This window comes from Armigeres subalbatus, chromosome 2, assembly GCF_024139115.2.
Source record: "Armigeres subalbatus isolate Guangzhou_Male chromosome 2, GZ_Asu_2, whole genome shotgun sequence".
Taxonomy (NCBI): domain Eukaryota; kingdom Metazoa; phylum Arthropoda; class Insecta; order Diptera; family Culicidae; genus Armigeres; species Armigeres subalbatus.
Genome location: NC_085140.1, coordinates 96,946,978 through 96,974,200, shown reverse-complemented (window position 1 = coordinate 96,974,200; position 27,223 = coordinate 96,946,978). Strand labels below are relative to the sequence as shown.

Sequence of the window (27,223 nt, the reverse complement as noted above, 5' to 3'; positions counted from 1 at the left end):
ATCGCGAAAGGGTTCGTGCAAATCAAATTCAGTCTTATTAGTTTATTGGGGTGTGTTGCCACTACTGCTCGGTTGTTGACGATTAACCCGAACAAAAGTTCAATAATCCAATTGGGCTTTAGGCGGCATATCAGTAGCAAAAGGAAGAGAGCGCGCGCACAAGAGCGAATCGAGTACGGTCCAAAAAAGGACATCATTTGGGCGTCTCGCTCTCGCGCGCAACGGTTCCCTCCCCACCCCCCTCTGCCCCCGGTGGTGGCAGCCATCTGTGCAATTCTAATTCGATTTCCTAAAAGGAAGTGCCTAGCGGACAGCCAACAGTGGCGCGGAAAATTTCCAAGTGGAAAGCGGAATCAATTCGATCGCTTGTCGAAAAACGATTTGACAACAGTTTGCTGTTGGAAGGGAGGGGGTAGTTGTTTGGTTGTAGCACACGCGTTTGGATATCGATGGTTTTTCAATTAGGGTACGGCTTAATTCTTTTAAATTGTGAAAATGTGTTTTTTCCTAAATTTGCATGACCAAAGATGTCCAAGAATTTGAATACTTTTCAATGAAATCAGTTTCATATAAATTTTATAAAGCCATAACAAGCGAAAATTGGAATACAAACAATATTTTCAAGCATCTAATTTATACCACCTCATATGTATTGCCAAGAGTATATCTTTGCAAATCATACAGAATCAAACCAACACAAGAATTTGAGCACTCATAAACGCAAGAAGGCCGCACCCTAATCACTCCATCCATGCCATTATGCCGCACTTACCTCGACAGAAATACCATCGAGTTTGATACACACCCTTCACCACCATTGTTTGCGGCGTCTTCGGTGCCGGTTCCTCCGGCAGCGGCAGCTGTTTCATTCTCCACCACCTTTTCCTTCTTATCTTTGGACGCACAACCACCCATTTTTTCCCTGTCGTCTGTTTTCCCTCTGCTCTGATTAGAAGTTTTGTGGAAAATTTTATTAACACTACGAGTCTTATCCTTTGTTCTTCTTCTCTTCTTCTTGTTGTAGTTGTTTGCGTTTGTGTGTAGGTGTTTTCGCGAGGCGTTTTTCCAATCAAAGCGCCAAAAAGCTTAGTTTGTGGCAATCGATTTATTTAATGGAAGTTCAACGGGTTCGTCAATTCCTTTGGCTTGTCCTAGTTCATTAAAAAATCCTAAGGGAATGGTTTTGTTGGAAAACAAGGACCTTCTGCGATGAGTAAGTTCTCCGGAAGGTGTTGCTTCTTCGCGCTCAGTCGTCAGTCCTTGCTGGTGCTGCGCGTGGTTTTTCCCGCAGAAGCAGCAGTCAGTTTTGCGTTTGTTCGTTCGTTCGAACGATATCGTAACAGTTGGCAACTCTTGCAATCCTCCCTTGTCCCGGTGACTACAGCACCGAAAAAAAATGTGTATAATATATCACACACCCTCCTTTTCTAATAATCCAAAGCGAGAGGTTCAAATCACACGCACTTTCCCCTTGTTCTGCTGCACCGTTGCTCGTTGTCTATTCCTCGTGCCGCTGTGCCGAAGGGTTGTTCCTTTCAGTTCCACAGATTTTTCAGATTCATATAAATTTGTATATTATTCGTTCGAAAACGGAAAATATCACACGCGAAAGTTTTCGGTTTTGGCTTAAAACTATATTTGGCCTCCGATTTGTGCACTGGGCATCCGGATTTTCCGACGTCCTCTGCTGCGGTGGGCTTCTTGTTCACACGGGGTGAAAATTACAGCTTCCACACCCTTTTTTCACGGTTCTCGCTTTTCAGACTACACAGCCCGCGAAATCTGCTCGCTTGCTCTTGAATTAAAGCATTCTTCCGCTGGAAGTTGTCGTTTCCTTCGGGTCGAACGGTTATCGCGATTAATTCCGGATACCGGATACTTTAATCCCGGCTGCTGGCAGTGATTCTGTGTGCGGGAAAACTGCTGGAAAACTGGTCCTCCGTTGGGCGGCTGTGTCTTTTGTGCAACTACTGCCGCTGCTCCGGGACTCGCCTATATCACTATTCTACTGTGCGTTCACTCTCGGTTCCGACCGAAACGATAACCGGCTCTTTGGTGGTGGCGCCGCTCTGTACTATGCTCGAACTGCGTCAACAAGGGGTAGTTTTTCCATCACCGGGAGGGTTCGCTCAAATCACCATCGCAGCACCTCTCGCTTCGTCTCTCAAACGTGCACGGGAAGAGAGAGCGCGGAAATGTTGTCTTCTTTCCACCGACGGCGAAGGGTGCTCCCGATGGCTGCAACTACGCACCGGGTGTGGTGCCCGTCGAAAGGACGACTCTCCAGATCCTGATCGCGCGCTCGCTGCTCTCCGCGCTTCATTAATGGAAACATTCTGCAACCCTCGCCAGGGGTGTCTCTGCTGGGGGTGATGTGCATCACCTTGAAATTTGAGATCCTTCACTTGATACAAAAAGGCAAAATGTTTCGACTATTAGATGATCGAAGATCTTTGATAATCCCGAAGAAATTATCATCATGTGTCGTATCCAATAGGACAAATTGCGAAAGTTCACCCCCAAGAAGAAATTCCTAATTACGACCATGCTTTTCGTTCTCGCAGAACTAAAAGCGCGCGTCAGGACTCTGTTGCGTTCCACTGTGATTGTAGTGGTGATCTGGTCTGGTCGGGTCGGGTCCGGTCGCACCCTAAATACGGGCTCGCGGAACGGCAGTCCGTAGACGGTAGAGCACCCCAGCATTGCCAACTGTTACAATCCGAATGCGAGAAGACAACCGCGACCGCCGGTTCACAATTCGGTTGGTTGACAGCTGCACACAGCAAGGCGATATAATTTCGATTGCCCAAATTTTGGAAACCGATTCAAAATTCTAGAATAAGGTAAACGATTCAACAACAAACCTTATTAGGCAGTCAGTTTGTTTGCGGGAGTCGTTCGTCCAAACTTGTTTGCTGTTACAATTATCAGAGGGGCATCCAATTGACGCCGCTTCGATTCAACGGCGACCGGCGAAGCAATAACAACAGTTCGTGACTGTCGTCACCGAGCTCTGTGTCCCGTCGTTTGAAAAAGGTGCCATGGAACGCCTGTATCGAATGGATTGTTATTGCCGGCAATTTCGAAATAACGAGCAGGGAAGTGCGCATGACCGAAGATGCGGGCGCGCGCTAAAATAGCAATGTTGCCCTCTAGTGAAGAGGATTGGTGATGCGGAGTCGACTAGAAGTCACTAGAGGTCGCACAATCTTCTTCTTCTTCTTCTTCTATATACATAAAAATGAATTTCTGTCTGTCTGACCCTTATAGACTCGGAAACTACTGAACCGATCAGCGTGAAAATTTACATGCAGAGATTTTTAAGGTCGGGGAAGGTTCTTAAGATGGTTTGAAACCCCTCCCCCTTTTGGAAAGGGGGGCTCCCATACAAATGGAACACACATTTCTGCTTAACTCGAGAACTAATCAGAGAATAAATCACTTTTAGGCGAAACAAAGTTCGTCGGGTCTGCTAGTGTAATTTAAAACAAAGGAAACTTAATTTTTTTTCGGAATACAAATTCAAATGAATTTTATATCCAACAAAAATCTACTATTTATGGTTAAATTTATAATACATCAAATCTAACTATCAATTCGGGGAAAAACAGAATAACATTCCCTTTGATTGCTTTACTCAAACAGAATTATTTAATTTGGTTTAATTAATTTTAAAGCGAGTTAAAATAGCCTAAATCTTTGATTTCTAACGGAACAGTAATCCCCAATCGTTCTCATTTCAAGCAAATATTAATGCAATTTGATCTATATCGAATCCAAATGGAATTGAAATTCAATACAAAGATCAAATGAGACATACAAAGAAGTACCCAAATTTATCTCAAATCTAATCCAAACGAATCTAATGACGACTTCTGAGCTAACTGAGTACGCATCTAAGTCAAACCCATGAAATAGAAATCGAGTTTCATGGCAATGAATTCAAATTGAGAAAAAAAATATTCAAAAAGGTTTAAGCACAGACAAACAGACATAACACTCGTAAAATTCTCATCGTTCACTGATTTACTGGTAAATTTGAATAATCTTTAGTTTGCCAATCGATCACTCGTGGCGCGCGCATCGGATTTGCTCGAATTTGACGTTTGCTCACTACCGCTATCTGGTGCGTGATTTGCCCAACTTAGTGAAAACAACAGATGTCGTTAGTATGAATACGACGATGAATTTGATGAGTAAATGTTCAATGTGTTATGTCTGTTTGTCTGTGGTTTAAGCATCAAATGCATTTAAATCAACGGAATCCAATCAGAGAATGATTTCAATAAAATTCAATCCAATTTAATTTTAAATCAAATCCTCCGTAGAGAACGCAAGCCTCAATCTAAAGCACTCATAACAGTTGAGTTGGCTTGCAAAACTTTAATTGAAAATTTGGTGGTGAAATAGCCACAAAGCCAAAGTTGCATTCATAAAACTGTGTCGAAGGTTTTCAAAAAGGTTAGGAAAAATTTCTGAAAAAGTTTCGAAAAATTGAAAAAAGAAGTCGAAAATAATTTCGAAAATTACGTTGAAAAACATTTCATTGATTAATGACAAAGACGACAACAAAGGAACCATCAAATAAGAAAGCATTGATTTTTTAAATAATCAGAGATCTGATCAGAGTTGTCAAGATTTGCATAAAAAATACATCTCAAAGCTTCTTCAATAATTTCCAAAATTTTGATAAAATAAAAAAGTTTAAATTATAAAAATTAAAAATGGGTCATCAATTTTTTTTCATAAGAAAAAATTGGGCGTTAAACAATATTGAAAATTTTCAAAAAAATTATATTTTGGCCAAACATTAAAAATATTTCGCTTTGATTTTTTTTTCCCAACATAATATCTTGCGAACTTCCAAAAATTTTGTCGAAACGTTAGAATTCGTCAAGAAGTATCTATTATTGATTGTTTAGAAGTTTTCTGAAATCCCATAAAAAACTTAAAAATGCAATTCAAAACATTTCATCCAATGTTTTATTAAAATTTTAATTTATTAAAATTATTTAAATATATTTGTTGAAATTTTTAAAATTGTCAAAATAATAGAACAGTTGCTTGAAAATTTCGAAGCATCGTGAAATTTTATTAAAGTTTTGATTATGATTTTGAGAATTAACAAATTTTAGGAGTTTTTCAAACATGCAAAAATGGCGAAAGTTTAAGAAATGTATAACAATTTAAAAAAAAAACAAATTTCATCGGAAATTTAAGAATTTCAATCCTTTGTTTAGACAATTTTTCCTAAAAAATATTTTAATTTTTTTACCAAGTATTTTTTTTTGAAATGTTTTTACGACGAAAACTTGAAAAACGAATTTAAATTTTTTCAAAAATGTTAAAAATATTTTGTTTTTTTTTAACTATTTTTTTTTATTTTAAAAAGTTTTACCAACGAAACTTCAAAAATCTTTTTAAACTTATTTTTATGTTTTGAAAATTTTATTCAGAGTTTCGCCATAGAATCTTTTTAAAATAAAAAAAAAATGAATTGGTAGAAAACATATTTTAAGGAAAAAATGTCTAAAAATATAATTAAGATTTTAGAAACGGAAAGCTTTCAAAAATTTTGGTAATTTTTTCAAACATTTTGGGAAAAACTGAGAGCAATTTAAAAAGCTCAGTCATTTGATTTCCTTTATTTGAAAAAAAAAAAAACATGCGAATTACTTTGGAAATTTCATCAAAAATCTCGTCAAATGAATTGAAAACCCGTCCAAAACAGAAATTCAAAAAAAAATTGACGTAGAGCTTTCAATCATTTTTTTTTAATTTGATTTTGATGTCATTGAAATTTTTGATGTTTTTTTTTGGAATCAGCATCAAATTTACAAAAATACAAAAAAAATTAAGTTTCAAAATCATTGAGAGAATTTGATTTTTTTTTTGAAAATTGCTTAAAAAAATGTAAAACATTATTTTGCTTGAAATAATCAAAGTTCTCAAAATAATAAAACAGTTGATTGAAAATTTCAAAGCGTCATTAATTTTATTAAAGTTTTGATTATGAGCTCAAAAATAGAATTAACAAAATTTTAGAAGTAAAAAAATGGTGGAAGTTTGAGAAATTTTAGGAAAAACTGGAGAGAAAAAAACATGCGAGTTACTTTAAAAATTTCATAACAAATCTCGTCAAATGAATTGACTTATCTCGTCAAAAAATTAATCTAGCGAATGAAAATTTTTGACGGGAAAGGTCAATTGAAAACGAAATTCCAAAAGAAATGTTGATATGAAGTTTTAAATGTTGGAAACGAGCCAATCTAGGGCTGAAAGACTCCCCAATAAAGATACTAAAAAAATGTTGTTAAGAAATCTAATTTTTTTATTTTAATTTTGATATCACTAAATTTTCATTGAAATTTTTCAATGTAGATTCTCACTATCAAATTATCAAAAAAAAAAAAAAAAAAAAATCAAGTTTAATTAATTTAGCTTAAAAATTGTTTAAGAAATATTCAAATAATTACGCTGGGATTTTGAGGAAATCATTTGATTTTTTTAAAATTTCGTTCCGGTTGACAAACTTTTGAAAATTCCAAAAATGTTTTCAACAACAAAAAATCGTTAAAAAGTTTGAAAAGTGAAAAAAATATTTTTTATTTTTTTAAAGACCACAATACGAAATTTTCAAAAATTCTGACCCTGTTTTTTATTAATTTAAAAATCGTAAATTTTGTTAGAAATTAAACAAAGCAAAAACAAATTATCATTCAGATATTATAAAATTAGATTCCAAAAATTTCATCGAAAAATTTAAAAAAAATGTAGTCATAAAAAAAATTTTAAATTTTTTTATTAGATTTTAATGCGCACAATATGAAATTTATAAATAATTCTGACTTTTTTTTTATAATTTTAAAAATCGTAAAAAACAGAGGATTTAAAAAAATATTCAGATATTATAAAATTAGATTCCAAAAATTTTAAATCGTGAGATTCATTCAAATAAATTTGGAAATTACTTCAAAAACTTTGTCATGAAAAATTTGAAAAGAAAAAAAAACATTTTTTTCAGATTTTAATACGCACAATATGAAATTTACCGAAATTCTGACTATGGTTTGTAAAATTTAAAAAATCGTAAATTTTGATAGAAAATAAAAAAACGGCAGAAATTTTTAAAAAATCATTCAGATTTTTAAAAATCGTAAATTTTGTTAGAAATTGAAAAAAAAAACAGCAGAAACCGCAAAAAAAAATATTTTTTTCAAAGAAATCAAGTTTTGGTAAAAATGAAAAAAATAAAACAGCAGAAGTTTAAAAAAAATCATTCAGATATTATAAAATTAGATTCCAATAATTTCATCGAAAAATTTATTTAAATTGAATTAAAAATAACTTCAGTCATTTAGTCATAAAATATTTGAAAAATGAAAAAAAAACTTTTTTTTTTATTTTAATGCACACAATTTTCAAAAATTCTAGCTGTTTTTTTTTTAATTATGAAATTTGTAAATTTCGTTGGAAATTTGAAATAAAGGGAAAAAATACTGCAGATTCGTAAAAATTGTAAATTTTGTTAAAATTTAAAGAAATAGCAGAAAATGGGAAAAAATTTCGAAACATTCAATTTTTTTCTTTAAAAAAATCATTCAGATATTATAAAATTACATTCCAAACATTTCATCGAAAAATTTATGACATTTAGTTAAAAAAAAATGAAAAGCGAAAAAATCTCAGTTTTTTTAGATTTAAATGCGCACAGTTTTCAAAAATTCTGGCCGTTTTTTTTAATTTTGCAAATTGTAAATTTTGTTGGAAATTAGAAAAAAAACGGCAGAAATTTAAAAAAAATCTTTTAGTTTTTTAATAATCGTAAATGGTAAAAACATTTTTTTTTTCAGATACAATTCTAAAATTAGATTCCAAAAATTTCACCGAAAAATATATTTAAATTAATTTAAAAATTACTTCAAAAATTTCGTCATAAAAAATTTGAAAAGTGAAAAAATAATCATTTTTTGTGTTACATTTTAATGCGCACAATACGAAAGCTTCAAAAATTCTGGCTTTGTTTTTTTAATTTTGCAAATTGTTAATTTCGTTGAAAATTTAAAAAAAACTGTAGGATATTTTAAAAAATTACTCACTCAGATTTAAAAAAAACGTAATTTTCATATTGTTTTTTTTTATTTCTCACGAAATTCACGATATTTTATATTCTAAATGATATTTTTTTTTTTAAATTTCTGCCGTTTTTTTTTAATTTCTGACGAAAAACATATCTTAGATTTCGTTTCAGGAAATTCATAGGTTTGAAAAAACATAAAAATAATTAAAAAAAAATATATCAGAAATTGCTATAAAGCTAAAGTAAAGGAACTCGGCGCACTTCATTCCATAGCTCCCATGTTCTTATTATCAAATACAAGGCAATGAAAAGGAATTTGATCTGTTTTTTAATTTTGTGATTTTTTTCCAGCAGTGAATACGCATGTTAGCAAACAGAAGCGACAAGATTGGTATTGTACTTCTTTGTTTTGCGATAAGATGAATATATGTTCAGTCGAGATGGAAAACGGAATAGTTCTCTGTTTGAAAATTCTGAAACAGTCGAAGATCGTCATTTATTTTATATTAGTTAATTAAACTCGACTTAAAACTTTCGAAAATCAAAAACTTCTGAAATGTTGACGAAGAATATAAAAAAATCGAAGAAATTTGAAACCTTAAAAACCTTCAGGATTTTTTTTAAAAATTTATCAGAAATGTCGTCAAATTTTTTTTTTTAAATCTTTCGTTTATTTTGGAGGCTCATAATGTCGTCAAAATAATTGAAATCCTTTAAAAATCCAAAAATGGCTTTCCAGAATAGCCTGTAATTTTGGTTGGGCAACTGTTTCGACTTAAAACTTTCGAAGATCAAAAACTTTTGAAATGTTGACGAAGAGTATAAAAAAATCGACAGAAATTTGAAACCTTAAAAACCTTCAGGATTTTTTTTAAAAATTTATCAGAAATGTCGTCAAAATAATTGAAATCCTTTAAACACCCAAAAATGGCTTTCCAGAATTTGTAATTTTGGTTGGGCAACTGTTTCCCAACCGGAAGTACAGGCTATTCTGCAATGCCATTTTTAGAAGTTTAAAGGTTTTCAGTTATTTTGACGACATTTCTGATAAACTTTTAAAACTATTCTGCCCATGGAAATCGAAAAGTTTATCCAGGGGCCAGTTTCGCCTGCTCCAACTCGATTGTTCAGCTTTGGACCATCGAGGTAAAATACAATTGATCCTGGAGCGATGATTTGTTCCACCATTTGTCTAGACAGGGTTACGGATGGTATCCCAGGTAGGGTTAAATTCCCAGCACAGGTTCAAAAACCAAAGTAAGAAACATTATTTTGCCAAAACTCTTCCGTAATAGTGTTTGCTCACTCAAGAATTTGCGATGCACCTAGTTGAAATTTAACTTTAAAGATGCTGGGAATACTTGCCGATCTCTACTTCGCTCATTATTGATAAAATCAAAACATCAATAAAAAATCACTCTCCTACGTATTTTATTGAATAAATTGATCCTATGGTACTACCACATGGAGTAAAGCATCCAGCGCTTTATTATGCATGCTTCTCATTACACCAGTTTTTGAAAGAGTAAAAATACTTCTTTTTTTAAACTTTTATTCTTTAACTTCTTCTGCACCACCCTTTTTTTTGTTTTTTAGCCACCATATTAATTTATATAAGTATGGCATTCTGGGGTTCACAATCGCCGTATAAATCCTTAGAATAATTTTTAGATTTAGGTTCATAATTTTTACCGAAAATCGCCATACATAGGTATTCATAAAGCATTTTTGACTTTGTTTAGTGCTTATTCAAGATGTAAGATCAAGTTCAGCTTACTGTCATGTCGAACTCTGATGCTTAACTGAGTTGGTAAATTTTTAAAGTGCTCCTTTGACTTGCAGAAAATAAATGTCAAATTTAAAAGCTCGTATAACTTTTAAATTTATTATAAAGAATTGTTAAAAAAAATCAAAAATGGAAAATTGATTGAAATTTAAAAAAAAATGTTTTGAGAAACCTGAAACTCTAGAAGCTTTGAAATTTCTTCGGATAGAATCGGTCAAAAATTTAAAAAGTTCATCAATACCAAAAAAATCTTGTAATATTTTTTCACAATTCGTCAAAACAAAATAAGAAAAAAAACTAAAATATACAAAAAAAAAATCTTCAGGACTAAAACTGTTTTCTAAACCAAAAAATATAAAGTTTAAGAGCATAGAAACGATGGGAAACGATTAACAATTGCGGAATAACTTTCATTAGATAGTAACTTCTTATGCTTGGACGACAACTTTGCAACTCCTCAACTCTAAGATCGTTAACGTCGTAACCATCTCTCGTCACCTCCAGGCGATAATACCGATAACAGCACTTTCTATAGTCTCGAACGAAGCGGCATGTGTATGAACTTTGCCTGCTTCTATCTATACCTACATTCTAGTTGTCTTATAGGAAATGAATCCTGCTAGCTGCTTGAGGTTTGTTGTCGAAGCACTCATTAGACCAATGGGCAAGGCAATCTCTGAACTGTCATCTATCATGACGAATATCGAAGGGCCTCCCGTTGATTTGATTTGAGCTTACGAAAAGTACGTTATCAAATAGTGCTGGTAAAGATTTTATAAGTGGGTCTAATGGACGCCTTTCAAAAGTTTCATTGCTCATGTTGTTTAGTTCATGTTGTCAAGAAATGGAAGAAAATTCATTTGGAATCCACATCGTCATCATATTTGTTGCAATTTAAAAATGAAATATTATCTGAATTGTACTAAAAAAACTGCATTGCAAAAAACTTTTTTGTACAAATTATGCACAACGAAACGAACTGAGTGCAGAGATAACGGTTGAGTTTTCAACTCGTCCATAAATCGTACCCATTGTTATCTTCCCTAATAAAAACTGGTTCATATACTTAGGGTTTAATACATTTCAAAACAAGATTTGAAAGAATTGCGCGTTGACAGACATTCGCATATTTAAATATGCCTATCAATCAACCAATTTCATTTGGTTCGATAAAACTACCCTTGAGACTTAATATGCATCTATCTCTCAAAAAAAAAAATCACACAAGAAGTGTTATCGCTTCTGGTGGGGTGTATTCCATGATGAAAGAATCACATGAGCTTTTAATTATCGCAATCAAAAGGCTGTAAATGTGCTCCATCGAAATTCAGTCGAAATGACTAACATTATTTCCCGGTAAATCATTATATAAGTTTATCTGAGAGAGGTTTTCAAATACCTTAAAAGAGGCATTTTTCAAACGAGTTCGGTAAAATTTAATTAACGGAAACCCCCCTAAGAAAGATAGATAGTCGAAGTCTCTCCTATCCAATCCTACATCTATCGAATCAGCTGGTTTTGCTCTTTCAGACTGAGCCAACCGTCAACGAGTTGATGCTATCTTATCAGAACGCACTCCACCAGTCGCCGCCGGTGCAAGTGCCATCCATTCACGATTGTTCAAAAATAACCTAATCTGACCGTTTTGCCTCGCTCGTTTTGCTGCCATTCGTCGATAACGTCGGATCCGGGGTGCTGAGTTTGATTAGCGTTGAATCCCAAAAACCCAATCATGGGGTTACGCAATCCGAAAATATGTAATTTCCGTACACCGAAATCGTCTTTCTGCAATGTTCCTTCATGCTGATATAAACAGAGGTCAAGAATCTGGACCTTTCAGATTCTTAATTCATTCATCGAACCGAACTGCTGGAATCTTCACTATACATACGTTTGGCTCACAAAAAGACACGCATACACTCACGAAAGGTGTAATGAGATTCACTCAAACCATCTTAGCTGGACAATTTTCTCCAGTCTGAAAAGGTTCAACACCAAGAGGAGATTACCCGCTGGCTAGATCATCTTCGATCGAGAAGTATCCATTCAGATAGAGCACCGCCAATAGAACGAAGTAGGCTCCGAAGGAGCTGTAGAACACCAGCAGATATTTGCGATACTTGGATCCGGTCGCCTTACTTTTCGCGGCGGGTGGTGGTTTAGCCATTTCACTTAAGATCAAACTACGGATAATCACAGACCAATTTCGCGTACAATTCACACGGAATCACAATCAACTAATTTTCACCGGCGGCACTAGCAGAACCGGCATGTTTCCAGCACGAACGGAGAATAGCAACTTTCTAGCCTGCTTTGTTCGCCGCACGCGCACACACCTGCGCCAACCTTGCTGCCTGCCTGCCGGTCGTTTCGGGTTGTTGCGCCTCTACGCAGCCCAAAACCGACGACAACGTCGACGTGCAACAGGAAGCACATGTGTTGGTGGAGAAATCAGCCGCGTGCGTGGTTCAGTGCTTGGCGTTGTTTGCGTGTCCGCTGCGCCGGCTTGCGCTGGCAGATTGGGTGGGATATTTTTATTCCGCTTCGATCCATTAAGTTGAACATTCGCACTTTCTCTCGTTGGCTCCATCATCCTGGGTTTTCATTTGAAGCGATCCAATGCAAATATGGAATCATTCTCGAATGAAGTACGCTCAAGTCCCGGAAGAAGGCGATCTTCTCGAGTGCTTGATGAAGTGGTCCGGAATTCACCTCCACCGCGAATCAAAACACTCAACACACAAACTCCTGCATTGTCGATGAAACAGGAAGAGGATAAGAAGAAGAAAAACAAAAAGGAACAATTATCCCCGGAACAGCGTGGTCCCCAACCGGCGTTGTACTACCCACTGGCTGGTTGCACACACGCTGATTGCGGAAAGTGGACTGATTGATATTGGCCACTCGACAAGTGCTTCTCTTCTTGACTGGGCCGGCTATCAGCCACAGAGACACACAATAGCCATCACATTACCGTGCGAAGAGGAGGCACAGCTCGCTGCATCAGCATTCGCTCCAAGAGAGCTCCCTCATCATCATCACCCATCTCGCACCTCGGCGGCTATCAGCCGAGCATAAGAGCGGTGACGACGATGACTACCAAATTTCGAACGCACCTTATCAGAACCGGCCGGCAACCCGAAATCAACAGCTTCGCCGGCAACCAAGCGAACAAGCGTGAAGTGAAGAAGCTCCGCTATCGTGAGGCTTGCGTCGCCACTTCTGGTGATCAGGTGGCCGGTTTCTCAAACTGCGAAATTCGTGCATCACAAATTCTATTTGAGAAATAAATATGCACTCAAAGTTAAGTTGCATAATTCTCTCGAAAAAATATCGATTAATCCGGAAACAGAATATTTGTGATCTTCTTGCTGGAATGGATCGCAACCAGTGCAAACTGGCAAACCCCTCTGATGACAGCGTAATGGAAACGAACTGCTGACAATTTTGGAGATTAGCGATTGACAACGTTCCACCACATGACTCGTGTCGTTCGCAATAGAAGCGCTAATCACCCAGGGACAATCTTCGATTGTTCGCTCCGGTAATAATTATTGATTGCTACATGATTCTTGTACGGCGTTAGACACTGCGAACCCGCAGATCTGCGATAAGACTTGGCTTATTTATGGCCTTGTGGTGGAGCACACAGAAAACACTCCTGCCAAGATAGGGCCATCCTATATCACAGAGCATGTGGCAACAACGCACCGAGGTGCATTTTCATTCCGTCACTCGCTGGAGGTAATAAATCCGTTATCTTTCGCGTTGATTCTGATCCAAACGATGACGAGGTGGTGGACGACTTGCAGAAACGACAGAGCTTTGATGCGCCGCACGTTATCATCACTCACTAGTGTGGGGCGAGGAAATGCAACTCCCTGAGGCAAGAGTTTCACTAACCACCGCTAGGTGGCTACACATTCGCCAGCAGCGGCGGCGATGCCGGTGTTGAAGCGCGAAAACCCAAATGCGACGACACCGTCACGGCCCAAGGGCAATGTCACGGTTGAGGGAGGATGGCAGTTGCAAGCGAAGAATATCGTCGTTACGTAACTGCGGTGGGTGGATTTTTCAGCAAACTGTTGAAAGAATAAACTATCGTTGCGTGTTTGAGAATCATTATACAAAGTTCATTTATTATTAAATTTACTTTTGAATTTTTTATCTCTTGTTCTTTCGGGCATAAATCACTGCATTGGTCACGACATGGGCATAAAACAATTGTAGAATGTGACTTTGATTGGATTCTTGGGACAATTGCGTTGTATAGAACACGGTTTTTGAATTTTGATGAATTGGAATGAGAAATTTACTGACTGAGTGAAGTAACCACCGATAAGCGACAGTTATTTATTCCTTTAATAGGCTAGGGAAATTTTTGGATACGAAAATTTTGAAATCGTTGTTTCAAGTTTGTGAGAATCAGATTATAGGGTTCAATCTTGGAATATTAATGACATACAATCAGTCTGTTCAGGTCAACAGATTTGTTTAGTAATTAGACTCTTTTTCTAACAGACTTGTTTGCCCATCTGACAGACTTATTTGATCAGCTGACTTATTCAATCAACATACTTGTTTGGCCATGATATTGGTTAGGCCAGCTGACTTTGTTTGATGAGCTGGATGGTTTTCCCATCTGACTAGTTGGACCCATTTATTTGTTTGGCAACTGGTTCTTTTTTCGGCCGGCAGATATATTTAGTCTGTAGACTAGTCTTGTCAGCAGATTTTCTCCGCCAACACACTTGTTTTCTGGTCTGGCTAACAGACTTGGTTGGCCAAAAGACTTGTATGGCCAACAGACTTGGTTGGCCAACAGACTTGGTTGACAAACAGACTTGGTCGGCCAACACACTTGTTTGGCCAACAGATTCGGTTGGCCAACAGACTCGATTGGCCAACAGACTCGATTGGCCAACAGACTTGGTTGGCCGACAGACTTGGTTGGCCAACAGACTTGGTTGGAAAACAGACTTTATCGGCCAACAGATTTGGTTGGCCAAAAGACTTGGTTGGTCAACAAATTTGTTTGGGCAACAGACTTGTTTGGCCATCAGACTTGGTTGGCCAACAGACTTGGTTGGCTAACAGACTTGGTTGGTCAACAGACTTGGTTGGCCAACAGACTTGAGTATCCAACAGACTTGGTTTGTCAACAGACTTGGTTGGCTAATTGACTTGGTTGGCAAAAAGACTTGGTTGGCCAACAGACTTGATTGGCCAACAGACTTGGATATCCAACAGACTTGGTTGGCCAACGGACTTGGTTGGCTAACAGACTTGATTGGCCAAAAGGCTTGGTTGGCCAAAAGACTTGGTTGGCCAAAAGACTTGGTTGGCCAAAAGACTTGGTTGGCCAACAGACTTGGTTGGCCAAAAGACTTGGTTGGCCAACAGATTTGTTTGGCCAACAGACTTGGTTGGCCAACAGACTTGGTTGGCCAACAGACTTGGTTGGCCAACAGACTTGGTTGGCCAACAGACTTGGTTGGCCAACAGACTTGGTTGGCCAACAGACTTGGTTGGCCAACAGACTTGGTTGGCCAACAGACTTGGTTGGCCAACAGATTTGTTTGGGCAACAGACTTGGTTGGCCAACAGACTCGATTGGCCAACCGACTGGATTGGCCAACAGACTTGTTGGCCGACAGACTTGGATAGCCAACAGACTTGGTTGGCCAAAAGACTCGATTGGCCAACAGACTTGGTTGGCCAACAGACTTGGTTGGCCAACAGACTTGGTTGTCCAACAGATTTGTTTGGGCAACAGACTTGGTTGTCCAACAGATTTGTTTGGGCAACAGACTTGGTTGGCCAACAGATTTGTTTGGGCAACAGACTTGGTTGGCCAACAAACTCCATTGGCCAACAGACTTGGTTGGCCAACAGGTTTTTTGGGCAACAGACCTGGTTGGCCAACAGACTCGATTGGCCAACAGACTTGGTTGGCCAACAGTCTTGGTTGGCCAAAAGACTTGGTTGGCCACCAGACTTGGTTGGCCACCAGACTTGGTTGCCCAACAGATTGGTTCGGGCAACAGTTTTGTTTGGTCATCAGACTTGGTTGGCAAACATACTTGTTTGGCCAACAGACTTGGTTGGAAAACAAACTTGGTTGGCCAACAGACTTGGTTTGTCAACAGACTTGGTTGGTTAACAGAATTGTTTGCCCAACAGATTGGTTTGGGCAACAATTTTGTTTGGCCATCGGACTTGTTTGCCCAACAGATTGGTTTGGGCAACAGCCATCAGACTTGTTTGGCCAACAGACTTGGTTGGCCAACAAACTTGGTTGGCCATCAGACTTGGTTGGCCAAAAGACTTGGTTGGCCAAAAGACTTGGTTGGCTAACAGACTTGTTTGTCCAACAGATTTGTATGGCCAACAGGCTTGTCCGGCCAACAGATTTGGTTGGGCAATAGATTTAGTTGATCAACAGACTTTTTTTGCCAATAGACTTGTTTGGCCAACAGACTTGGTTGGGCAATAGACTTAGTTGATCAACAGACTTTTTTTTGCCAATAGACTTGTTTGGCCAACAGACTTGGTTGGCCAATAGATGTGGTTGGCCGACAGACTTGTTAGTTCAATAGACTTATTTGACCAACAGGATGTTCGTCCAAAAGACTTGTTTGTCCAACAGATTTATTTGTCCAAGAAACATTTGGCCAAAATAATTGTTTTGCCAACAGATTAGTTTGATCTACAGACTTGTTTGGCTATAAGAATAGTTTGTCCAACTGACTGATTTGGGTAACATTTTTTTTGGCTGGTTATGACCGACTAGTTCGGTCATCCTTTTATTATCCGCAAACTTGATTGGCCAACAGTCTCTTGTTGATTTTTTTTTGCATTACTCTTACTTGTAAGGCCAGCAGATTTGTTCAACCAACCAACTGCATTTTTTAAAGATCCATGACAAGTCTGTCATTGTTCTACGAATAAGGCAGATTTAATTGCAGTGCTTCTTAGTTTCCAATACACCAACGATTTTGATTAACTCAACCGGAACCTCTGAACCCGTGACTGAGTTCTATCGCTGCACAAAAATGGCTGCTACTCACGCAGTACGTCAACTTTTAGAATTTTTATTTTAGTGTTCGAGCGTCACGTGCTCTAACGCTAATAACTGCCAACACATTCTACCAAATATGACAATGGTTCAACCACATCAACAGTGACTGCACAGCCAAGAGCTCGAGAGATAGTCACGTTCCTATATCGCCATTGAAGTATGCGGGTGGGCCCCCTCTTCTGGCCATCAAACCCGCCATTAGTAATCAAACCCACTTCAAAATGTAATCCAAGATTGACAGCGCACAACTGTATATAAATTTGTAAAGAAGTGAACTGACCAATAAGAGATATGACATTCTGAAACAGAGTTTATAGAAGCCTTAACAAACTCCTGTCACTTTTTAAAATGTCTCACACCTATCAATAAAAAGTCTTTTCCGTATCAGCATTATCTCAAATCACCAAAATATCATTACCCAAGTCATGTGCCATGACTATCATTGTATTTTCCGCAAACCTCCAAAATTAGCTTCAGACTGATAAAAAAAAGCACAAGCCTAGACACGAGTTCCTACTCACTCGTTATCAATTGAATCCGGTCCGTCCGCAGTCCACCAATTCAATGAAAAACACAGACCCAACAAATTTCCATTTAAGGCAAGTGACGGATACCGAAACCCTGCCGTTGTTGTACTGCATCACTAATTCCGTATGGAAACCCACGCCACAAACCAATCCGCCGAGCTGCCGAGCGGTTCATTAGCATACTTTTATTGGAAGATTGCTGTGTGGATGGACGAATGTACGCAGACCGCATCGTCTTTTCTTTGGCTTCATCAAGGCACAACTAGAACGAATTCAAATCGGCAAGTCCCGCTGCAGAAAGCCGCTCGTGGCGAAGACCACGCGAACGGGAAGGCATTAGGAAAGCCGCTTCATATTTAAATCAAATATTTGAATGTTTTCGCAACAAAAAATAGTCTCCACTTCTTGGAATGGAAGAAACTGTCTCAATCTCAATTAGCCTGCGGATTCGAAAAAATGTGCTGTTAGTCATTGTTCAAACTCATTCCAACTGGTGTCGTGTTAGTAATTGCTTGGTTGAGTTAGCTGTTTGTGCCTACGGCGAATGACTGCGATGGCAGTTCGGCACGATCGCTGCCATCCATGATCGTCAGTTTTCGTTTGCGTTTGATCTGGGAGAGCATGAGTACGGAACCATCCGGATTCCAACGAACGACGATTCCGTTGCATAGGCCTACTCCCGAATGAATGCAGTTAGTTGGAGTTAGTTAAACTTTTGGCACACTCAAATCATTACACGAGGCATCACACAAGCAGGGGGATCTGGGGAGGTTGCTGAACTGTCACCGAGGACAAGGCGAACGACCTGGGTGCGGATCGTCCACCCCGGCAATCCTACCGGTGTGTGCGTTTTGCTCTTGGAGATTTCAGTACTGAAGATACGATTGATTTGAGCGATAGCTCCAGACGCTTTGATCTCCATTCATGGAGGGGACTCTTCTAGCGGTTACTGGAATATGTTGAATGTTAGTGTGCAAGGGACAAAAAAAAACTAGCACTACACATGCATCTATAAGCTTCATCTTGAACAAACTGTGATCGTCAAATGGTTGCGCGAAGAACGAGACACATTTGTTTTCATTCCGCCAACCATCATCATAGCAGAGGAGGACGCTAATGGAACTCAATTGACCGCTCAATTAGTTGAGCTGAACGCATCAGTCCCGCTTTTCTGATGTAGCCAGATCGAAGAACGTTCCACAATTTTGAGTTGCAACCCACTCGAGAATAGTGTTCATGTAACGAAACTAGATTTTTGCCAAGATATCCAGTCTCAAGACTGATGATGTTCGTCGAGGTAATAGGTTCGAATATTTCATGGCGAAATGTCCAAAAATAACACAGATTGGACGAAATCTTGGCCGTTTTCCAAGAACTGGGGCTTAGACTGTAATCCACATCAAAAGCAACCAGAACGAACCCCCAGGCAATTACCGCCGCCAGACCCAATGGTGACGCGGTGTCCGTTCATCGTCAAAATTGCATATGCAAAACTGCACAATTGAAAACGATGGGAATGTATCAATCCCTCCGCCAAGTCGTGAAACTCAACTCGACACTGACAGACACACGTTACAATATGCCTGTGCGCATTGGACCGACGCGACGACGGCCCGGGAAGGGAACGAACACCGGAAATATTCATTACTGGACGGCCTAACTGACGGACGACGACGTGATGGCAGTGAGGGCGAGGTGTACCACCGAGTTGCTGTGACGTCTGTGCTACCGCGCCGCGCGCTCTCTGTACGCCATTATGTACCTTGGGTACGGGACAGGCCGTTGCTGCCGGTTCAGATCAGCGACCACAATACCTCATCATCATTAATGTGGCTGGCGCTGGAAACGGGAGCGGATGGGATTTTTGATTCATTGATCCAACCAACAACCGTTCGGTGTGATCTCGATTGTAATTTGTAGCGGGCCGAGAGTGCCCCCCCTAGATTTAGGGCATACGAGCAACCAGTGCGCACTATATGACAGTCTCTGTTGGTGTATTGGAATGTCGATTAGATTTATAGATATTTTATAGATCAAATTGATTGAATGTGTATCGTTCAATGTAATGATTTGAATGTTGTTATTGCGCCAGACCACGTGACATTTCTATTCAAGTTTTCTGAATTGATTTGAAATACATATTTCAGATCCGTGGGAATCCAACGTTCACAAAGTAAATATTCGAAGACTAAAATCTCATGATGAGTACCAAACATGTCCAACTTTATTACAACTCTTTTAATGGATCTTCCCCTACAAAATTGTGATACTGAATTGCTGTACCTGGAAAAAATCGCAGCAAGCCATGCGCACGGTTGTTTGCTTTTGAATTTGCTGTCACGTTTTTGTTCGTTCCCCTTAAATTAAAAATTAGCTTCAGCTGACGTGTACATTTAGCATACTTGAAAGAAAACAAGTGATCTTCGCTTCTTTAGTTCAATTATACAGAATTGGATTAATTTGGTGAGACTATTTCAAAATGTTTCCACCATGATTTCAAATCTAAATGCACGCTGGATTCGATAAGCGCGGAGGTTTGTTTATGTATCTATTAACCGATAATGTTTAATGAAAAGTACTTAGGCTAGGAAGAACTAAAGCTAACCGGTTAAAACTAAGTCTATCCAGCTTTCCACGCTTACCGTTATAACGGCAGTTATAAATAATTTTGACAGTATTGTGCCTTGCAACAAAATAACAACTTTCGTGATCATTTTCCAAGGCTCTCATGGATGTGAAAAATTTATCCGCAGTACAAATAGCACGTGCTATCGAAGCATTCATCGGCACAATTCACCACGTATCGGCCGAATTTTCAAAAAGATCAAATTAGCTTTTTTCTGACGGTATATTTTTCTTAGGCGACTATCTGGTGCTCATTTTTTGCGATTAAAAATAAGCGGAGGAGTAGATTTTTTTTAATGAGCGGTACAGTAAGATTTTTAATTTTGAAAACGATTTCAATACTTGGGAAAAGGTTCATATTTTAAAAATGCCAGATAGTACCGAGTTCAGATTGAACCTCAGTTTAATTTACATTTGAATTGATTTTTTAGAAATACTACTTCAAGAAGCGAGCCTGAAAAGACGCATTCGCAGATCTCGCTGTAGTCAGAAGATACGCAGTGGAAGCATTCTGGGCCCATACCCTATTGAAGATAATGGAGCCCCCTCACAAAGAAGGTACAGTTTTGTTTGTGGGACAGTACTAGAGTTCCTTCTACTCTATGGCAGGCTATTGTCTGATACTTCAGCCAGCAGCAGAGGCACTCTCTCATCTCTAAAAAGGATTTAACCCACAAACGGGTTCGGATCTATAACTTAGTGTCGATGGATAAGCTTGCGTAATAAGGCTGCATAACTCGTGGGTAGTTTCGTACCAAAATTTATCGGAAGGTTGGAACGTTTGGTAGATTGCTAACAGGTCAGCAGGAGTCCAAGAGGAGCTTTGGACCAAAACATTCAGGAGCTGGTCAGCAGAGGTCCAAGAGGAGCTTCGGACCAAAACATTCAGGAACTGGTCAGCAGTGCATCGAGAGACGATGCAAGCATCGGAGTCGGGCCACTGTTCAAACGTCCTATTTGTACGGATAGCGGATTGGACTAGGAATAGTTTCAATGACGATCAAGCTCATTATGTTCCGACTCATACTGGCGGGGATAATTCCGATTTTACATGCCAGATTTATGCGTTACTTTTTTAATCAGTGTGGACATAGTTCGTGAGCTGTCCAATTTACGTGTGAACAGAGATTTTGCACACCGTACAGTCAAAAGATATCTAGAGACCGGGGACATGTCGAGCTACTGTATTGACATCTGCCATGGGGAAGATTGTCAAGAAAAGCGCCCAAGGAAAATTTCTCGACGTATCGGATTGAAGTTTCCGTCGAATCCTGAAAGACAAACTTCTGACCAAGCCCTACAAGATTCAGACGGTTTAAGAACATTCGGTTAGGCAGAAACAACAACGGGTCAAAAGAGGGAAGGCGCTGCTGAAGAGGGCCGCGGGACCAATAAGAAACTCTTCACCGTACAGCTCTTCGTAAATAGGCAGAACGACAGAGTTTGGTTGCCAAAAAGATCACAAAGCCATGCCGTCGTGCTGAGAGCCACCAGGCAACAGAAACCAGCATTGGTGAAGGTTTGGATCAGAATTCTGCTTGCCAAACTGGAGAGACATGGAGCATCCTCAATGAGCATGGCCTGGTTTAGATTCTACTTGCAAAACCGTTCAGTTAGCGTAAAGGTTAGGTTAGTGTAAGGTTTTTCGGAAAACCATCTGTTTTTTTTTCAATCTCTGGAATCCCGCAAGGCAGCTAGCTTGGGCCACTTCTATTTCCCAGACGACACGAAAATAGTCAAACAAATAATAAAAATTTAATGTTTGTTGGACTGCTGTTATTTACAAATCACGGTAAACATCTTTGCCGAGTGGTGCACAAAAAACTTGCTAAGACTAAATATCGAAAAATAAGCCATTCAGGGTTGAGCAATTTAAGGACCTTGGTGTATTATTGGACAGTGTCCCACATTCCGTGTCCACTATACTCGTCAATTTGGCTTCATGTTCGAAATCATTCAAGGGTTCAGGAATCCGATGTGCCTCAGATTTCTTTATTGCTCCCTTGTCCGACCTTTATTAGAATCGAATGCTGCAGTGTGGTGACCCCTTTTCAAGCCAGTTGGATTGCTCGAATCGAATAGAACTTTCCTTTCCTGGAGTCGGGAAGCAGCAATTATGACTTTGACCAGTCTTTGCCATCTGCCAACCGTTTTTTTTACAATAAATGAGTAATGGCGGACGTATTACAATTCCAATCGAAACTCATTAAAAAAGTTTGAATAATTGTGTATTTTTATTTCAAAACTTTGTCTTGTACTTGATATGCAAGGCGATCAGTAAACTAAAGCTATTTGAATCCTGCCCTCCACAACCAGCACTACGTATGAAGGGCTACGGAATGAAAGCTGAAACGGACTAAACGTCGAATAAACAGATTAAAAAAAATCAATGCAATCTATCTGATCGAAACAAAATGATGAATAATATGTTAAGAATGTCCTTGTGGACTACAATCTAGGATCTAAAGGTTCGAAAGTTTTTTTCATAGGCTTTTTTTTTAGAAAAAGCTTGGTTGCTTCGTTGCAAGTGGGTTAGAAGCATCCTTCTACGCTTTTTGGAAGTCTTCTTCCAACAAGCAGCTCGAAGGCCTCCTTGCAAGGGGCTCCGAGGGCTCCTTTCAAGAGGCCCGGAGGTATCCTTTCAAAAGATTCGGAAACCTCCTTCAAGAGACCCGGAAGCTTTGTTTCAAAAGGCCCAGTAGCCTCGTTTCAAAAGGCTTGGACTCCTCCTTTCAAGAGGTTCGGAAGCCTGCTTTCAAAAAGTTCTAAAAAGCTTCCTTTCAAAAGGATCGGAAAGATCTCTTTAAAAGGCTTGGAAAACCCCTTTCAAGAGGCTTGGAAGCCTACTTTCAAGATGATGGGAAGCCTCCTTTCAAGAGGCTTGGAAGCCTACTTTCAAGAGGGGCGGAAGCTTAGTTCCAAGAGGCTCGAAAGCCCTCTTTCAAGATGCTTGGAAACCTCCTTTCATCAGGCTTTGAAGCCTCTTTTAAAACCGTTTGGAAGCCTACTTTCAAGAGGCCCGGATGACTCCTTTCAAAAGACCCAGAAGCTTCGTTTTAAAAGTCCCAGAAGCCAACTTTCAAGAGGCTCGAAAGCCTCCTTTTGAAAGGGACGGAAGCCTTCCTAAAAAGCCACCATTTAAGAGGCTCAGAAGCCTCTCTACAAGAGGCGTGGAAGCCTACTTTCAAGAGGGGGTACCTCAGTTAATGCAAAAGTTCGAAGGGGTAGCGCTAAAAAAAAAGGATGAGAACCGCTGGTCTAGACAGCTGCAGTCTGCTCTCAAAACATAAAGGTGAGTAAGCTCTGAAGCAACATCTGGCGGCAGCCTAAGACAAAACACCCCTTAAGCACCTGCAGGCTCGTCACTTTCGCTTGAAAAAGCATTCGAACGAGAATTAATTGCATATTATTCGGCACAGCACATGTTACGAAATGGACAAATTGATATGAAAATTGTGAAAAATAGGAGGGAGGGATACTCGAACCCTCAACCTCCTCCTAGTAGGAGGTTCAAGGTTCGAGTCCCTCCAAAACACTTTTTTTTTAATTTCATATCAATTTGTCCATTTCGAAACATGTGCACAGCCAGGATATTTGAAGAAAAAAATCAAAGGAAAACAAAAACGTGGATAATAATCTGCCAGAAGCTCACGTATAGATTGCGCAACGAGGCTCTCCGATTTGATTTTTCAGACAAAGCTTTATTTCTGTAATCTTTCTAAGACCCCTTAAGAGATTGAAGCATCGTCCATCAAATGATAATAAATTTAAATAAAAAAATAAATTAAAATCATACAATTTGGAGGCATTTTATAAGCGAAACTATTCGTGACTTCAAAACTTCCGAAAACTGATGTAATATGCCTTGCTGTGCAGCTCGTCTTAAAATCAATTGAGAACAAATCAATCACAAACAAAACAAATGTCTCGGAATATCGATTGCGTAATTGAAAAGGGATTGGCGTTAGTGACTATTTTAGACCCGCTCCTTTTGCTTATAATACTTTTTGTATGAATAATAACATGTAATGCATGCTACTCAAAACTAAACCCGCTCGAAGCCTTCAAAATCGTCAAGTAAATCCACGCCGAGTCCGCGAAATCCCCGTATTCACAATAACTCTGGATTCTGGACTAATAAAGCAGCTGCACCTTAGAAGAGATCAATTTCGAGCCTTGCCTTAAGAATAAGGCTCAACAATTAGGAAACTAAGGAAGTTGTTTCATGCGGAGAGCTCGAATAAGTCTGAGAAATGCATCAAAAAGCAAATTTTACAATTTCTGTACAAAATCTTGGCATATACAAATCTGCGAGATTTTAGTACTACAAAACATGTAAGCTTTTTATACAGCATTAAAATAATATATAAAATTAAATAATATAAAATTGTGAGATTTTAATACAATGATTGTATTAAAATTTTCCAAGATTTTGCAAAATTTTAATGCAGAACTATTCTGAAATTTGCCATCCGCTGGTTGGGTGTGCAATGTGCATATTATTTCGAACAAATCAAATGAGAAGAAGATTTCAGAACAAGTCAGAAACCTCTGTGAAAAATGCTTTTTTTTTAAGAAGATTCAGATTTTAGTCCAACTGAGAAGTAATTCGAAGATTAACTTCTGATGATGAACATGTGCGACTTTATTTCAAGGCTTGGTCAATTTTCAGGAAAATCTCACCCAATCATGTGGGGTTCGAAATTTCCTACCAAACCCCTTATTTTGCATAGACTACCGCGCAAATGGCGCTTCTTGTCGTCATCGCAAGTGCTGCCCTTTGGTTCAGCGAACTCACCAGTTAAATAAGCGCGCGTACATATCATAGCCACATGCGCCACGCCCTCACCCCGTAGACCGTAGTCGGGTTCGGAAGCGAAATTCGACGCGACTGACTCGATAAAGTGTGTAATCACTTTGTGCTTCGTCGTGGATCAACAGACCACCATCACACAGCGAAATTATTTGCCGTCATGGCACATTTTTTCCAGAATGGGAAGCACACACTGCCATCGATTGTTCCGTGCGCGGCAGTTAGTGCGCCGATGGCGATGACTCAAATCAAGACCAATTTATGTTAATGGCGTTGAAGAATGTTTCTCCGGCAGAATTCTATTCGGAAGTGTTGAAGACGAATTCAGCACTCAATTTGTATCTTAACAATTACGCATATTACGACCATAATGGTAAGATCGTCTTCTGTGTAATGAACTCGACTTAGTTTCATACGAATATCTGAGACATCTGTTTGGTAAATATTCTCCACTCGGCCATTATCGTCGACTACACCAGGAAAATGTTGTTGATGGAATGCCTTGCCATTAACTACAACAGAAAAAAACATGATTAACTTTTTGAGTTAGTTCTGAGTGGAACTCTACAATTGAATTCGTTCAAGTGGATCACAAACCATCGTCAACTGTTCACGCCAGGGGTTTAAGCAATCATACATGCAAGCAAACACACGATGCAAAGCGGGGACACATCATTCATTTTTTCCTCTTTTCCATTCTGTATTATTGATCCAACGAATTATTACTCGTCGGACGGATGACATCTCTCTGTACTTTACACGAGCAATTAGCGCAACGTGGTTCGGTTTCATTTCGCTAACGTGTGATTTGGTAAAGAGGCGTTTGCTCTCGGAGCGCAATTTATCAAGATACGTTCAGCAGCGTTTCTGAACATCCCCTATCCGACCGCTCCTCCTCCTCCTCCGTGTCCGATTGGTTCCGATTCTGGTCGTTCAAACCGGCGGCTGTCGTTCGGGGGCCGGTTTAAGCCGCCGGGTGTTAAGCAAAACGCACTCGAAAGCGGGTTAGAGGGACAATTATGGGGGGATCACGCCACTCGCACTATGCTGTAATTAGTATTTTGTTATCGGAGAATGCCGTTATCGAATGGGGCTTTGGAGTGTTTTTTTTCATTTCTTGGTGGTTGCAATGTGCTTTACCTTAGTATATTAGCGAAATATCGAGGAGGGGATTTCGCTAACGCTAAGCGTGACAAAGCCTTTGAATTGCTATCGGAGCTGTATTCGGAGAACCTGCAGAAGGTGAACCGAGCAGGGCTCTCTATCTGTTTCTCCGCATCGATGATAATGGGAAGCTACTTTCGATTGCGGTTAGCCACTGCAAATATATTTTGATCAATCCATGCGATTTATATTCAATGTTAGATCACACACAAAGAAAGAGCGTTATCACTATGGAATTTGGAATGTTGATTCAAAACCTTTTGTAAGAATTTTAAACCTTGGAATCTGAATTTGGCAATCTCAGATTGAAATTCCAACTCGTATGACATCATGTCAGGTATGCCAACTACTAAATTGAATCAAGTGAAACACTAAAACATTCCGTTCAAGATTAACTGCACAATGCCGAATTGTTTACAGATGTGGTGCCACTACCGCTAAGGCTCATAAATTCGAACGGCAATAAATTGCCTCGGACAATTTAGATCGCCAGAGTCCCAGCTTCAGATCTAGATCTATTTATTTTCTGATCGCGTGAAAAGCCGGTGCGCGTCCTCCGGGAGACAGCACCTTGTCTGAATCTAATTTTAGCAAATTACAAGAAGCTCCTTAGCCGGGGCGGCCGGCCGGCCGGTGAATCTATTCACTGTATGTTGGTTCGGCTAGCATTAATCTAATCCGGGGCTTAAGAATAACAAACTGTCGCATCATCACCACTTTCGCGTCGAGTCCGAGCTGCCTGCGAGAACACATCGGAAAAATGGACCGCCCTTCTCGGGCCTCGGTATCGATTTAGTTACGTAACGGAGGAACTTTCAAGCGTGCCACCGTCGACGACTACCGCACCGAGCTGTTGGCATGATGATAAATTATGAACTCGTTTCGAAACTTCAACAATCACACGAAAAGGTAGCTGTTGAATAGAAATGAGAACAAAATACGAACGAACATGACGGGGATGACTATTGATGGTACTAGAATAATTATCGGCTTGCTCAATGCGGCAATGGATCCCCCACCGATATAAAATTTATAAACGAACAATGCAGGAATGAGCACCTGCCGAAGGATATCAATTTCTATGGCTATAGATGTTGATACACACGACAACTCATAATAGGATAACAGTTATGCAACTTTTCTACCG

General features: G+C 39.1%; 1 protein-coding gene across 4 annotated transcripts in view; it reads right to left on the bottom strand.

The window, feature by feature from the left end:
* The window catches only part of LOC134210215 (arginine kinase 1), a 148,135-nt gene that overhangs the window by 10,620 nt on the left and 110,292 nt on the right, over positions 1–27,223 (bottom strand). The window contains exon 1 of one of the 4 annotated variants that reach the window (XM_062686259.1): positions 773–1,943. The exons of 2 other annotated variants lie outside the window; for them this stretch is intronic. In XM_062686259.1, coding sequence (XP_062542243.1) covers positions 773–915 — 143 coding nt within the window. In that variant the 5' untranslated portion in view covers positions 916–1,943. Of the gene's footprint in view, positions 1–772; positions 1,944–27,223 lie in introns of those variants that run through there. One more of the 4 variants, XM_062686260.1, reaches the window with a different exon arrangement.